Source organism: Hypanus sabinus, chromosome 5 (genome assembly GCF_030144855.1).
Source record: "Hypanus sabinus isolate sHypSab1 chromosome 5, sHypSab1.hap1, whole genome shotgun sequence".
Classification (NCBI taxonomy): domain Eukaryota; kingdom Metazoa; phylum Chordata; class Chondrichthyes; order Myliobatiformes; family Dasyatidae; genus Hypanus; species Hypanus sabinus.
In genome coordinates, this window is record NC_082710.1 from 151481354 (window position 1) to 151496107 (window position 14754).

The 14754-nt window shown below is 40.4% G+C and overlaps 1 protein-coding gene across 1 annotated transcript in view; it reads right to left on the reverse strand.

The window, feature by feature from the left end:
* Positions 1–451: 451 nt before the first annotated feature.
* LOC132393790 (major histocompatibility complex class I-related gene protein-like) overlaps positions 452–14754 on the reverse strand; it is a 47023-nt gene continuing 32720 nt past the window's right edge. The window contains exons 3-5 of the mRNA XM_059969184.1: positions 10973–11254; positions 7540–7812; positions 452–1137 (exon numbers count right to left, since the gene is read on the reverse strand). Of these exons, the coding sequence (XP_059825167.1) occupies positions 974–1137; positions 7540–7812; positions 10973–11254 (719 nt within the window). The 3' untranslated portion in view covers positions 452–973. The remainder of the gene's footprint in view (positions 1138–7539; positions 7813–10972; positions 11255–14754) is intronic.

Below are 14754 nucleotides of genomic sequence, written 5' to 3' on the forward strand. Positions count from 1 at the left end.
GCACCAAATATTATAGACAAGGTGAGCTTGGTAACTGGAAATGCTCAGACATTTAGGCTGCTGCAGACAAACATTTGGTGATGTGAGGTGAGAGATGAGTTCTGTGCTTTTGGATAATGCAGTCCTCACTTTGTAATGACGGAATAGTCAATGGGACAAAATGAGGAAAATATAAATTGTACTTATGTAACATAGAAATACACATCTCCAGACTGGTATTGCAAGGCTGGTTAAAAATAAAATTGCTAATATACTCTTTGACTAAAGAAAGTTCATGCAAATACAGCACTGCAAAAGCAAAAAAAAATATCATTACTCTGTTAACAATGACAGATATACAGCTCAGATATAGTGTGCTTTTGTTTTAATTTGTCCTCCCAAAAACTGCACTCCAATAAATTCTGAACATCAGAAATAATGCTAATTGGAAACACAATAAAACTCTGCACAACACACGTAAAACATGCTCACAGTCATTGCAACACCGCACCGTTAGATACTGAGTTTTGCTCCCAGTCTGACCTTCAGACAGCATTCCAAAACTAGGCCCGGCACACATTACGTTGTTCAATGAAAGCACGCATGGCATGGTCCAGGATTAAAACAAAGATAGCCCTTAAGGCTAGCCCAGAATTTTCTCTGAAGTATGGTGAGGAGTTAAAGGCAGTATAAAATTAATTCTCCACTGCACCATCACGTACCTGATGAAGTAATCCAGGTTATGTTGTGGAAAGTTCTGGCAAATGGACAAGTGAACTAAGAGCTGGAATCATTTGAGAGCCCCTTTCAGCATCTTCCATCATTCAGTGACATTGTGTCCAGTATGATATTGAGCATTTTTCTGCATCATTTCCCAAATCCTTGATTAAACTATGATCCAAAAATCTAAATTTCACAACCTTTGAAACATTCATTGAACTTGACACTGGAGCAAGAAGGTCTCCAAGTCCCTCCTATTCACAATAGTACTTTGTTAATCATGGCTGATTTCAGCAGGTCCTTGCTGGGTACTAAGAGGTTTGCTGTAATTCTTCTTCCTCCAGAAGCCAATTCCAATGATGATCCCCAGGAGAATAAGTGGAATGATTGCAACTCCAGCCACGATCACTGTCTTTGTATCTTTCTTTGGTGTCCTCTCTGTAGATATATAGAGAATATTTCAACTTTTTTGTTTGATAACCACTTTGTAATGTTTTATTATCTGCATTAAACGTAGTGTTCATATGAAATTATAATGTAATTTAGACATAGATACAGAAAATATAGAAATGTAGAACAACCACAGCACAATACAGGCCTCTCAGCCCACAATGCTGTGCGAAACATGTATTTACTTAGAAATTAACTAAAGTTACCCATAGCCCTCTATTTTTCTAAGCTCCACATACCTATCCATGAATATTTGTGATTTTCTACAGCTATGTTTCAAACACAGCAATGTAAAGCCTTTTAAGTTTATATTAACATTGAGGCATCATGTGCAACTTCTGGTAGGATTGTGGCACGTGCAAATGCAACGGCCTCTTGGGGGCCAACCAATGACACATTTTTCTTTGTAAAATTTGTTTTTTACGATCCAAAGACAATTCTACTCCAAGAACTTTGAGTACTTCAGGGCTACTCCATCAGTGAAATGCTCATTGATCACAATAGCTGGAATGGTGTTGGAACTGGAGCAAGCTGAAATGTTGAGAAGGAGCCAGTCGAGATATCAGAAAAGGAGATGAACAGGATGTCAGATGACTCAGTTTGGGTACGGAAGAGCTGACATGGCTGCAGACAGTGTTGCTGCCTGTTATGGAAGCATCAAAATTGGTTCAATATATCCATGGGAGATTGTCTTCATTATTTCATTTGCGATCACAAGATGCTGTTCGACAGTGATAATGTAAGTTCCCACAGGCCTGTTACCCTTGTCTGATGGGACAGAAGACATGGGAGCTATGAAGGCTTGGTTCTAGTGAGGGCTAGGTTTCAAGCCTTAGGCTTGTCTGCTGCTGCAGACCAGGTGAGAAGGCATAGCGTCTGTGCTCCGCTGCAATCTGGCCAGTTCCATTGCTGCTGCTCTCCCATGTTTGAGTGATAGAATTGCAGGCTAGATTGCATTCATCTGCATGCTCCCAGGACTTGTACCATTGATTGCCGGACTTTGACGGACATGTTTTTTTTGAGTGAATATGCATCTTCAATGGCAATTTTGAATCATGTTTTCAATGTTTGCTTGATATTGTGAATGTTTTGTACCTTGACCCCAGAGGAATGCTGTATCATTCTGCTGTGTCTATGTATGGTTTGAATGATGACTAAAATTGATTTGATTTGATCAGTTTAGAATCAGAATCAGATTTACTATCACTGACATACATGAAGTGAAGTTATGGTTTCACAGCAACAACACAATACATAAACATAAAATTGCTTTAAATTATATAAAAAAAATAAGTTCACAGTGTGCAAAAGAAGATTAATGGGGTAGTGTTCATGAGTTGATGGACATTTCAGCAATTTGATAGTGGAGGGGTAGAAGATGTTTTTAAATTTCCGAGTGTAGGTCTTCAGGATTGTGTACCTCATCCCAGTGATAGGAACAAAAGCAGAGCATCTCTGGGGAAATTAAAATTTCAGAGAAATAAACAAGTACCAGAAATAGAAAGATTAGTGTTCAGTTGTGAAGTCAATAAGGATATTTCCTTCTTATGTTTTTGGACTACAAAGACATTTACTCAAACAAATGGAAATAAAATTAAGTTTATAACTACAAAAGCTTTAAGCTCTGTTGACATATTGCAGTTCAGTGGTCTCTCTCTTCTCTGTCTGTCTGTCTCTCCCTCTCTCCTTCTTTCTCTCTCCCTCATTTCTTCCCTCTTTCTGGATTTGTCTATGTCTTACATAAACACACAACATGGATAAGGTTATAATCAGTTTGTACTGATCAGCTATCATCAGAACATCAGAATAGCTCTGGAGAGTGAAGTATGAAATACTTACGGAACTCATCTGTGAAGCAAGTTTACAGTTAATGAAATAGGTGCAGCATATTTTTGCTTGATGTGTAGTTTAGATTAGCTCCCTTTAAGTTCAGAACTTAACTGGATGCCCAAGCAAGGTAACAGATGGGTGCAATCCGTTTTGCTTCTTCTGTTCCTACATTTGGATAGTTAAGTAGGGAGCTGAAATAGTAAATTACTTTAAAGTCATTTGACATCTTTTCAACTTATTAGCTTACTTCAGTTCAACTCCAAAAAGAGGACCTCACCAGTGGAATTCAAGACTAGGCTTCCTACTCCTCTTTGAGCTAAGTCACTTAATCTGGTTTACATATAAATTTATTTAGTATGGCTGCCTGTCTGTAAGCTAATATGACTACACACTTCTGCATGCCCCTCCATGGAATTTATTGAGATAGAGTCAAATTTTTATATACAATAAATAGATTTCTGCAGAAAAGAGTATTCAGCAGAGCTCAGAAAAATGAAAAATATATGTAGAGAAGAATTAATCTCATGCAGGAGAAATCAAGAAATAGTAACCATGCAGACTTCATGAGCTCTCATATACACAGGAAGAAATTCAAGAGAAGCATCTTTGACAGAACAAAGTATTAGAAATTGGAAATATTTTCATTCTTTTAATCAGGATGCATTTTGCAAGAAGGTGGACAAGGATATGAATGAGAATGTGTGAAGGACTATGCAAATACTCAGAACAATGCACAGTGTGAATATAAACATGGACTATTTGGATTTTTTGCCTGTTTCATGTAATCTATATTATTCACTGTAACCAAGCTTCCATTCATTGATTGGTATCAATGACAGTTTTGCTCACTGTGCTTACATTTTTTAAAGTGAGTTGTCTTGCCATGATTCAGTGGTGTCTCTTCCAGGTTCTTCTATCTCTCTTCTGTCTGCAAGCATAAACAATCCACTCCCCTCTTAGATGCTGCCTGGCCCTCTGAGATCCTCCTGCAATATTTTGTTCTTCAATATATCAGCATCTGCAGTCAATTTTGTCTGCATCACCAGCATCTGTCACTATTCTTGCTTCTCCGTATTTCATGTGCTTATCACCTGTCCTCACCTGCATCCAGATATCACCCCGGCCACCAAGTTGATGCTTTCTTCTTGCTGCTGCCATCAGAAGGAAGGTACAGGAGTTTCAGGACTAACACAACCAGGTTCAAGAACAGTTATAACTCCTCAACCATCATTCCCCTGAACCTATGGAATGGTGAAAGGTCTTGACAGAGTGGTTGAGGAGAGAATGTTTTCTATAGTGGGAATGCCTAAGACCAGAGGAAACAGTCTCAAAATAGAGGGCCATCCTTTTAGAACAGAGATGAGGAATTTCTTTAGCCTGAGGGTGTGAATCTGTGGAACTCGTCACAGGCAGATCTGGAGGCCCAGTCTTTATGCGCATTAAAGATCGATAGATTCTTGATAGGTCAGGGCACAATGGCATATGGGGAGAAGGCAGGAGATTGAGGCTGAGAGCAAATATGGATCAGCCATGATGAAATGGTGGAGCAACCTCAATAGGCCAAATGGACTAATTCTGCTGCTATATCATATGGTCTTGTAGTCAAAGAGGATAACTTCACTCAACTTCACTCACCACGTTAAAATGTTCCCACAACCAATGCAATCAATTTCAAGGGATCTTTGTCTCATACTCTCGGTAATTATTGTTTGTTTATTTATTATTTTTTCTTTCTGTTTGTACTTGCACTGTTGTTGTCTTTTGCACACTGGCTGAACACCATGTTGGTGTGGTCTTTCATTGACTATTATAGTTATTGCTCTATTTTGGATTTATTGAGCATGCCCACAAGAAAACAGATCTTAGGGTTGTATATGGTGACATATATGTAGTGTTATAAAGGTTGAGCCAAAATATCAGCTTTCCACTTCCCTCCACTGTCTGACCCCTCAAATTCCCCAACAACTTACTGTATTTGTTACTCTACAATCCAGTATCTGCATTCCCTTGTGTTTTTACAATTCAACAGTGAATTTGTTCAGATAGGAACTACTCTAACTAACCCAGACTATGACTAATATCAGATTATTATAGTTCACCACCACCAATACATTTAATTAATCATATCATAAGTACATAGCACAATTAACCAATCTATACCATGTGGTAATGTGGGGAACCAGGAAATCATGGACAGGAGAATTCTGCCACATCATCTATGATCAGCTGAATTATTTTCATCACCCAGTCTGTCTCATCCTGGCTTGTAAATCATCACTGAATAAAATATAGGAGATGCGACCTCTGTTACATAATAGGTAGGAAATACTTATGACCATTATTTGCAGGTAATTAAAAAGCTGACGAATTGGTCATAAATCTGATTCACTTGCCCCGACAGATTAGTGAACTTCAGAGGCAAGAGTACTTGGTAGTTCTGCACTGCTCGTGTATTCAACATCAAAAAGACTCCCTATCTGCATTTCAAGGGATATAAATATTTCACACCTATATACTGAGAAAAGCTTGCTGGTAGCCCTGTTGAAATTCATTGAACTTCAGAAAGAAAATCACTGGCTGGTTATTGTTACATTAACTACCAGGAACATAATGGGTGCTATCACATTGACAGTGATGAAATGCTTTGAGAGGGTGCTCATGACTAGACTGCACTCCTATCTCAGCAAGGAACTGGACGCATTGCAATTTGCCTGTTGCCACAATAGGTCACTGGCAGATGCCAATGGCTCTCCACATGACTTTAGACCACATGGTCAACACAAGCACTTATGTCAGGATGCCGTTCATCGACTATAGCTCAGCATTTAAAACCATCGTTCCCACAATCCTGATTGAGAAGTTGCAGAACCTGGGCCTCTGTACCTCCTTCTGCAATTGGATACACAACTTCCTAACTGGAAGACCATAATCTGTGTGGATTGTTGATAACATATCCTCCTTGCTGATGATCATCACTGGTGCACCTCAGTGGTGTGTGCTTAGCCCACTGCTTGACTCTCTATATACACATGACTGTGTTGCTAGGCATAGCTGAAATACCATCTATAAATTTGCAGACATACAACCATTGTTGGTAGAATCTCAGGCGGTGATGAGAGGGCATACAGGAGTAAGATATGCCAACTATTGGAGTGGTGCCTCAGCAACAACCTGGCACCCAATGTCAGTAAGATGAGAGAACTGATGGTCTTCAGGAAAGGTAAGACGAAGCAACACATACCAATCCTCATAAAGGGATCAGAAGTGGATTGAATGAGCAGTTTCAAGTTACTAGATGTCAAGATCTCTAAGGATCTAACTTGGTCCCAACATATTGATGTAGTAATAAAGAAGGCAAGACACGGCTATACTGAATTAGGAATTTGAAGAAATTTGACATGTCAACAAATACACTCAAAAACTTCTATACCTGTACTATGGAGAGCATTCAGACAGGCTGCATCACTGTCTGGTATGTGGGGTGGGGGGGGGGGGGTGTTACTGCACAGGACTGAAAAAAGTTGCAGAGGTTTGTAAATCTAGTCAGCTCCATCTTGGTACTAGCCTACAAAGTACCCAGGACATCTTCAGGGAGCAGTGTCTCAGAAAGACAGCGTCCATTATTAAGGACCTCCAGCACCCAGTGCATGCCCTTTTCTCACTGTTATTCAGGAACAGCTTCTTCCCCCCGCCATCCAATTCCTCAGTGGACATTGAGCTCTTGGACACTACCTCACTTTTTTTTTAATATATAGTATTTCTGATACTTGCATGTGTTTTAAATCACCTGTAATTGATTTATTTGTTTATTTATTATTATTATTTTATCTTTTGTCTTTTAGGTTATGTATTGCATTGAACTGCTGCTGCTAAGTTAACAAATTTCATTTCACATGCTCATGATAACAAACCTGATTCTGATTTTGATTCTATTAGGCAGTAGGTATTCTAGATATGCTAACATACTAGGTCAGAGCATATATAGTGGGCACTGCATCAAGAAAACAGCAGCTGTCATCCGGATCCCTGGCATCCGGTTCATGCCTCATTCTTCCTAATACTATCAGGCAGGAGTTTCAGAAGCCTGAAGTTCCTCTCCATAAAGTTCAGGAACAGCTGCTTTCTTTCAGTCATCAAGGTTTTGAATTGAACTGTACAACCTTAACCTACTTCAGCAACAGTACACTGACCACCTCTTCCATTACCATAGACTTCTTTGTGTTTTTCTTTCTCTTCAGTGAATTGTACAATTTGTGAACTAATTGCATTCTGAATGTTGGCTGAATCTGTCTCTCCGAGATGCTGCTGCAAGCATGTTTTTCATTGCACCTGTATGCCACTGCACCTCTATGTGTCAATAAACTTGACTTGATGTGTACTAACATTCTGTTATTTGTCTGGCATTTCATAATCTGCAGAATATCATTATTCCTGACCCGTTAGAAATTAAGCAGTGCATGTGAACGCATGTGTTTTAAGGCTCTTAATGTATTCTGTGATGTTGTTTGCCCCAAGTAATCAGCCTGAAGCAAGAACAAGGATCTCTGACTTGCCACTTACCCTGGGGTATATTGAGTCCTTGCAGGAGGGTGGTATGCTCGATGTAACAGGAGTATATTGTCTCTTCATCTTCATTCAATGTAATCATTTTCATCAGCTGATAAGTCCCATCATGGTTGGGTAATACATCACTGGATTCAATCTCGGGGACCCACTCACCATCTCTCAGCCATGAAACATCGATAGCCTGTGGGTAGAACCCTGTGACAAGGCAGGAGAGTCTCAGCAGTTGAAATCCGTCAGTCCTAATACTGATAAACACTTCAGGGATTGCTGCAAATGTGAGGAGTATCAACATCAGTGAAAACATGGAAAAAAAACACTTTAGTTGTGACATCAATTCTGCTTCTCCTCCCTTCCAACCACAGTTTATCTCAGTATACCCAAAGTACCTGTCACCAGTGTCCTCAGTATTTGCTGAGGATTTGCCGATCCCTGGTGTTATGGAAGATAGTCCTGGCAGCATTCTACATAACATCCCAGTCTGCTGCACATTGGCACACTACTTGTCATTTGTTAAGAACACTTCCACGTGTTTGACCACAGTTGCATCAGTTAGCAGTCGGCATGAAACTTACTTCAGGTACTATGGCATTGGGACACTGGATAATGTAATGTTATTTCCTGACTGTCCAAATCTTCTGGTGGAATACCTTGTTACCAAATCTTAACACTGAGCACTAAGACAGTACTTGGCTGGTAGTGAATAAGTCTATCTCAGTCAGATACTTTCTGTACAGATGTCATATCATCCCCAATACCTGCTGCTCTCAGGACACCTTTCTTCAGATTTGCTAGGAGGGAATAGAGAAGAATGAAAAAGTCTGTGTTCTGGTTCATTCCCTGCAGTTGCATAACAGAGGGCTGTCTGATCTACAAAGTGTTTCTGGGGACACATATCTAGAAAGACTTTGCTGACTGACAACACCAATAATTTCAAGAGATAATCCAAGGAAAATAACTTTAATTAGAAAACTGCTAGAATTTCTCGCAATTCAAGGAGCAATTCAGGCAAATGGATTTGCTGCATTTAAAAGAGGCAATGTAAGTCAATTACAAACAATAGGAAGATACCATCATTGGATGAGATATCACTGAATGGGGGTGGGGACGACCCACATTTTGCACCATGTATCATTAGCGTTCAATAAAATTCATCACAGAGACATTTTCTGCCAGTGGTGACTGATCCCTGATAAACAGTAGCAAATCATTCAACCATAATTTTTGCAGCAATCTTTTCTGTTCACTTGTAGATTGAGTTAGGAAACTTTTCATTAAAGGAGCTTTGCTGTGTAATTCCAGTTCTACCCTAATTTACTATTAACATGCACATTAGGATTGTGGACTGGTGCAGAATTTAATCCTCATAAGCATTTCTAACCCATCTGCCTTAACTAAAGGACACATTGACAGCTCTTTCATTAATTTCATGTCCATGAACAACTGTTAAGGGACAGCTCTTGATCTCATAATTTACCCAAGACTATATTTTATTCAGAGTTTGAAGAGATTTGGTTTGTCACCTAAAACATTCAAAAACTTCTATAGGTGTACGATGGACAGCATTCTGACAGGCTGCATCAGAGTCTGGTATGGTGGTGCTTCTTCAGAGGACCAAAAGCTCTACAGAAATTTGTAAACTTTGTGAGCTTCACCTTGGGTACTAACCTCCATAGCATCCAAGACATCTTCAAGAAACATGGCTCAGAAAGGCAATGTTCATTATTAAAGACCCAATCACCAAGGGACTGCCTTCTTCTCATTGTGACTATCAGGAAGGAGGTACAGAAGACTGAGGCACACATTCAGTGTTTCAGGGACAGCATTTTTTCCCTATGCAATGTGATTCCTAAATGAACATTGAACCTATGAACTTTTTTTTTACTACTTCTTCTTTTGCACTATTTTAAATCTATTCAATATACAGTGTACAATTCTGGGCACCAAATTATAGGAAAAATGTCAACAAATTAGACAGAGTACAGAGGAGATTTGCTAGAATGTTACCTGGGTTTCAGCACCTAAGTTACAGAGAAAGGTTGAACAAGTTAGGTCCTTATTCCTTGGAGAATAGAAGGTTGAGTGGGGACTTGATAGAGGTATTTAAAATTATGAGGGGTGATATACAGAGTTGACTTGGATAGGCTTTTTTCCATTGAGAGTAGGGGAGAATCAAACAAGAGGACATGAGTTGAGTGTTAAGGGGCAAAAGTTAGGGGTAACACAGGAGAAACTTTTTTACTCAGAGTGGTAGCTGTTTGGAATGAGCTTCCAGTAGAAGTGGTAGAAGCAGGTTTGATTTTGCCATAAAAAAAAAAATTGGATAGGTATATAGACAGGAAAGGAATGGAGCGTTATGGGCTGTGCAGGTAGGTGGGACTAGTTGAGAATAAGCGTTCAGCACAGACTAGAAGAGCCGAGATGGCCTGTTTCCGTGCTGTAATTGTTATATGGTTACGTATATACACTCATTGTAATTGATTTACCTGTATTTATTTATCTATCTATCTATCTATCTATTATTTATTTATTTATTCATTCTTTCTTTGTTATTATTTGTTGAATTGCACTATTACTACTCTATTATCAAATTTTATGACACATGCCAGTGACAATAAATCTGATTCTGATTCTGATTATGGCCCATACACATTATTTGTCTAGATGTTTGCTCTTTCTCTGTAACTGTAACTGCAACAACATATTTTACATTTGGTTCCTTAAGGTTGTCATAGGTGGGGCGGTAGCAGTGTTAAGCTCCTACTACCTACGGCATGCATCTCAAACAGCCTCTGATAAACAAGTTTTTCTCCTGGCCTTTATGTGTGATAAAGCTACAAATCCCAGCAAAACTCTTTCTACTATCAGGAGAAAGGCGGGTTGCTGGCATCTTAAAACGAGGCACTTTGTGCAGATGGAGCTCATCAGCCTTGGTTGACAGTTCGTCTAGGAGAAGTAAACCTTGTTCTCCAACATCTGCTGCCTCATGGCTAGGTCCACTCATGGGGTAGGTTTTGGTAGTAAACGGTGAGGAAATATCCAGAGCTGGGGTCCCTAACGCAGTGTGAATGTTGAGTTCAACACTGACTGGCAACTTCTGCAATGCCATTGGTGCCAAGCTGTATCAGTCTCTGCCATTCCTTTATTGTTTTGTGTATCACCTAGACACCTAGAACACAATATCCATGATCAAATCCCCAACTAACAGAGGGCCTGTATTTTCCATTTGATTAGTTCTTTTCTCTTGATACTACCTCAATATACTAATGTTTGGAATGATCTGCATAGATGGCAAGCAAAATATTTTTTCTGCACTGCATGTGGCAATAATACTCCAGTTAACAATTTCCTGAAGTTTGCTACATTTCTCACCTAGGCTATCTAACGTATTTCCCCTGTACCCAACAGTCAGAGTACGCAGGTAGTATACCTCTCTGCTGTAGCGCTTCTTGACCACACTCAAGATATACCAGCAGCCACTTCACACAGTCCTTCTCCAAGAGAGCTTTGAAGTATTTGTTCATGATCATGTTGATGTTCCACCGATCTGCAAGCACTTGGAACTCTGGATTTAGCACAATCCAACTCATTCTTTCCTTGTCAAAAACACATGCATCCTCACCATTGTAGCGCAGTCTTATGAACCCATCTGTGGAGTTATCATTCTTCAATTCACAGCCGCAAATCCCCTGGACAAAGACATCAGCTGGGGCTGAGGGAAGGTTGGGGGGGTGGGGGTCGGGGCAAGTGAAAAATAAACAGATGTGGCATCTAGGCACACAAGAAAGTAGAAACATGTGTATCTCTACCATTTTGTGCATGTCTGCCCTAAACCCATCAACCTGAAACCCCACAAATAATAAGGTTCCTCTTGGACCTCACCTGCCTCCACAGCCAGTGCACAATTCTCTCTAACTTCCACCATCTCCAACAGGATCCACATCCAAGCACACCCTTCCCTACACCCATCACTCTCAACTTTCTGCTTTCCACAGGAATCTCTCCCTACACAACTCACTTTTCCATTCGTCCCTCCCCATCAATTTCCTGCCTGGTACTTATCCTCCCAAGTGGAACAAGTGCTACACCTGTCTCTACACCTCCTCCCTCACGACCATTCAGGGCCCCAATCAGTTTTTTCCAGGACAGACAACACTTCAGCTGTGAGTCTGCTGTGCCCATCTGCTGTATCCAGTGCTCCCAATGGGGCCTTCTGTATATTGTTGAGCAGTAGATTGGAAGACTGCTTTGCCAAGCACTTACACTCCATCCACCAGAAAATCCAGGATCTCCCAGTGGCCTCCCATTTTAGTTCCACTTTCAATTTCCATTCTGACATGTCAATCCATGGCCTTCTCTGCTGTTGTGTTGAGGCCATACTCAAGTTGGAGGAGCAAAACCTTGTATTCCGTTTGGGCAGCCTCCCATCTGATGGCAGGAACATCGATTTCTCTAACTTCTGATAACGTCCAACCCCCTCACCCCCTTCACCATTCCTCTTCCCTTTTTCCTCTCTGACCATACCTCCTCACCTGTCTATTGCCTCACACTGGTATACCTTCCCCTTTTCTTCCTTGCATGGCCTTCTACTCTGTCCTATTAGGTTTCCCTCTTCTCCAGCCCTGTATCTCTTTCACAAATCAATTTCTCAGCTAGTTACTTTACCCCACCCCCTCCCAGATTCACCTACCACCCTCTGTTTCTCCCTACGCTTCCCCACCTATCAATTCTAATTCCTCATCTTTTTTTTTTCTCTAGTCCTGCTGAATGTTCTCAGCCCAATGCATCAACTGTACACTTTTTCATAGATGTGGCATAGCCTACTGAGTTTCACCAGCATTTTCTTTGTGTTGTTTGGATTTCTAAGATCCGTAGATTTTCTCTTGTTTGAGCATGAGTAGGAACTACTTGATCCAGCAAACCACAAGTGAACTGCCCCAGATCTCAGTTCTACTTTGTTACATCCACAAATGCTCAACTGCTCAACTCCTCACTATTCCAGCATTTTATCCTACCTTTAAAAATGTCGAATGTTCCAGGTGTCACTCTCAGAAGTGCAGAGAGTTCCAGAGAATTCATTATATTTCAAGAATAAATACCATTGTGCCTCATTATTAAATTACTGGCCTCTAATCTTGTAACATTCTCTCCTCATTCCAAATTCTCTCAAGAGTGGAAACTGTTCAAAATAATTATTCACAGATGATCATATATATCATTACATCCTTTGGAGACACAGCTTGTTATTGTAACTGCTCTGCTCACCAATGCAAGAAGTTGCAGATTATCTTACAAAAGTCACTCTGCCTTCCATGCACAGTCAACATATCAAAGTCAGCTCCCATCTTAGTCATTCCCTCTTCTTCCCGCTTCTTCAGACAGAAGATAGATACTACCAGGCTCAAGGATAACATCTATCTTGCTCTTAGTAGACTCTTGACTGGACCAATAAAGATAACTCTTGAACTCACCATTTACCTCACAATAGTCCTTCCATCTTATGGATTGGCTGCACAGCACTTTTAATGTAACTATAACACTACATTCTAAATTCTGTTATTGTATTTCCCTTTGTTATAATACAATCTACTTATGTTCTGAAATAATCTATATGGAAGGCATGCAAAATGAGTGTTTCAATGTACTGAATTTCAGTACATGTGAAAATAATAAACCAATTACACCTTGCCGTTTACCCATGGATTCTTTTTGTTTTAAACCGTGCACTCATTCTTCTGAATTCCAGTGAGTACACTTCTGGTATTGTTAGCCAGTTATGATTTAAGAAAATAGAACATAGAATAGTACATCACATTACGGACCCTTCAGTCCACAATTACGTGTCAACTCTTAAACCCTGCGTCCCATATAAGCACCCCCCCACCTTAAATTCCTCCATATACCTGTCTAGTAGTCTCTTAAACTTCACTAGTGTATCTGCCTCCACCATTGACTCAGGCAGTGCATTCCATGCACAAACCACTCTGAGTGAAAAATATTCCTCTAGTATCCCCCTTGAACTTCCCTCCCCTTACCTTAAAGCCATGTCCTCTTGTACTGAGCAGTGGTGCCCTGGGGAAGAGGTGCTGGCTATCGATTCTATCTATACCTCTGACAGCTTTCTATTCCCAGGGATTAGTAAATGTTTCTCTTCTACATCGTTTCCAATGCCAGCCCATGCAGAAGCAAACACAAATGCACCCTTAAATATAGTGACACTTTTCAAACAAGATCTTACTATTAGTGGCACAACAGAATAGACTAGGAAGGCACATCAGTGTAACTAGTAGAGCTAGAGCCTTACCTGCTTCTAATCCTGAATGTATGGAGTTTGTTCTCTCTGACCTTATCAGTGCTACGGTTTCCTTCCACTTATGAATGATAATTTGGGTTGGTAGGATAATTGGCTAATGTAAATTTGCCCAGATGTTTGGGTAAGTAATAAAAAAGGTGGGAGAGCTGATGACAGTATGGCAAGAATAAAAATGGGATTAAAGCAGGGGTATTGTCATCCTGCCAAAGGGTCTCTGCCAAAAATGTCAACTGTACTTCTCTCTGGGAAATCTCACAGCTTTGCATAACCTGTCCAACAATTACTGTTGCTAAAGTGAAGGGGTGTTGACTGTACTCTTTTCCATAGATGATGCCTGGCCTGCTGAGTTCCTCCAGCATTTTGTGTGTGTTACATGGATTTGCAGCATCTGCAGATTCTCTTTTGTTTGCTATTGCTGTTGATGGTCATCAAGGAACAGTGGGCTGAAGTGGCAGTTCCAATGCTGTATGACCTGATGGCTCCAGGTTTATGTATGGTAGACATGGACTACCCCCAATCATTGAATGCCATACTTGGACAATACATAATTATTGAGAGAGCAACACTGAAGAAATTCTAGCAACACACAAAATGCTGGAGGAACTCAGCAGGCTTGGCAGCATCTATGGAACTAAAAGTACAGTTGACGTCTTCTACAGTTGAAGGCTTTAACCCTTCAGCAGGACCATACTTTTTTTGATAGATGCTGTCTGGTCTGCTGAGATCCTACAGCATTCTGTGTGTTGCTCAGATTTCCAGTATCTGCAAACTTTCTCTTGTTTCTGAAAATTTGCTATGTCACAGCTACAATGTCTGAGGGGCAGCACTGTTGGAGAGGCAATGTTGAAGGAGGACTACAGAGCAGCAGGATTAAGACTGTGGAAATGAGGCAACATACA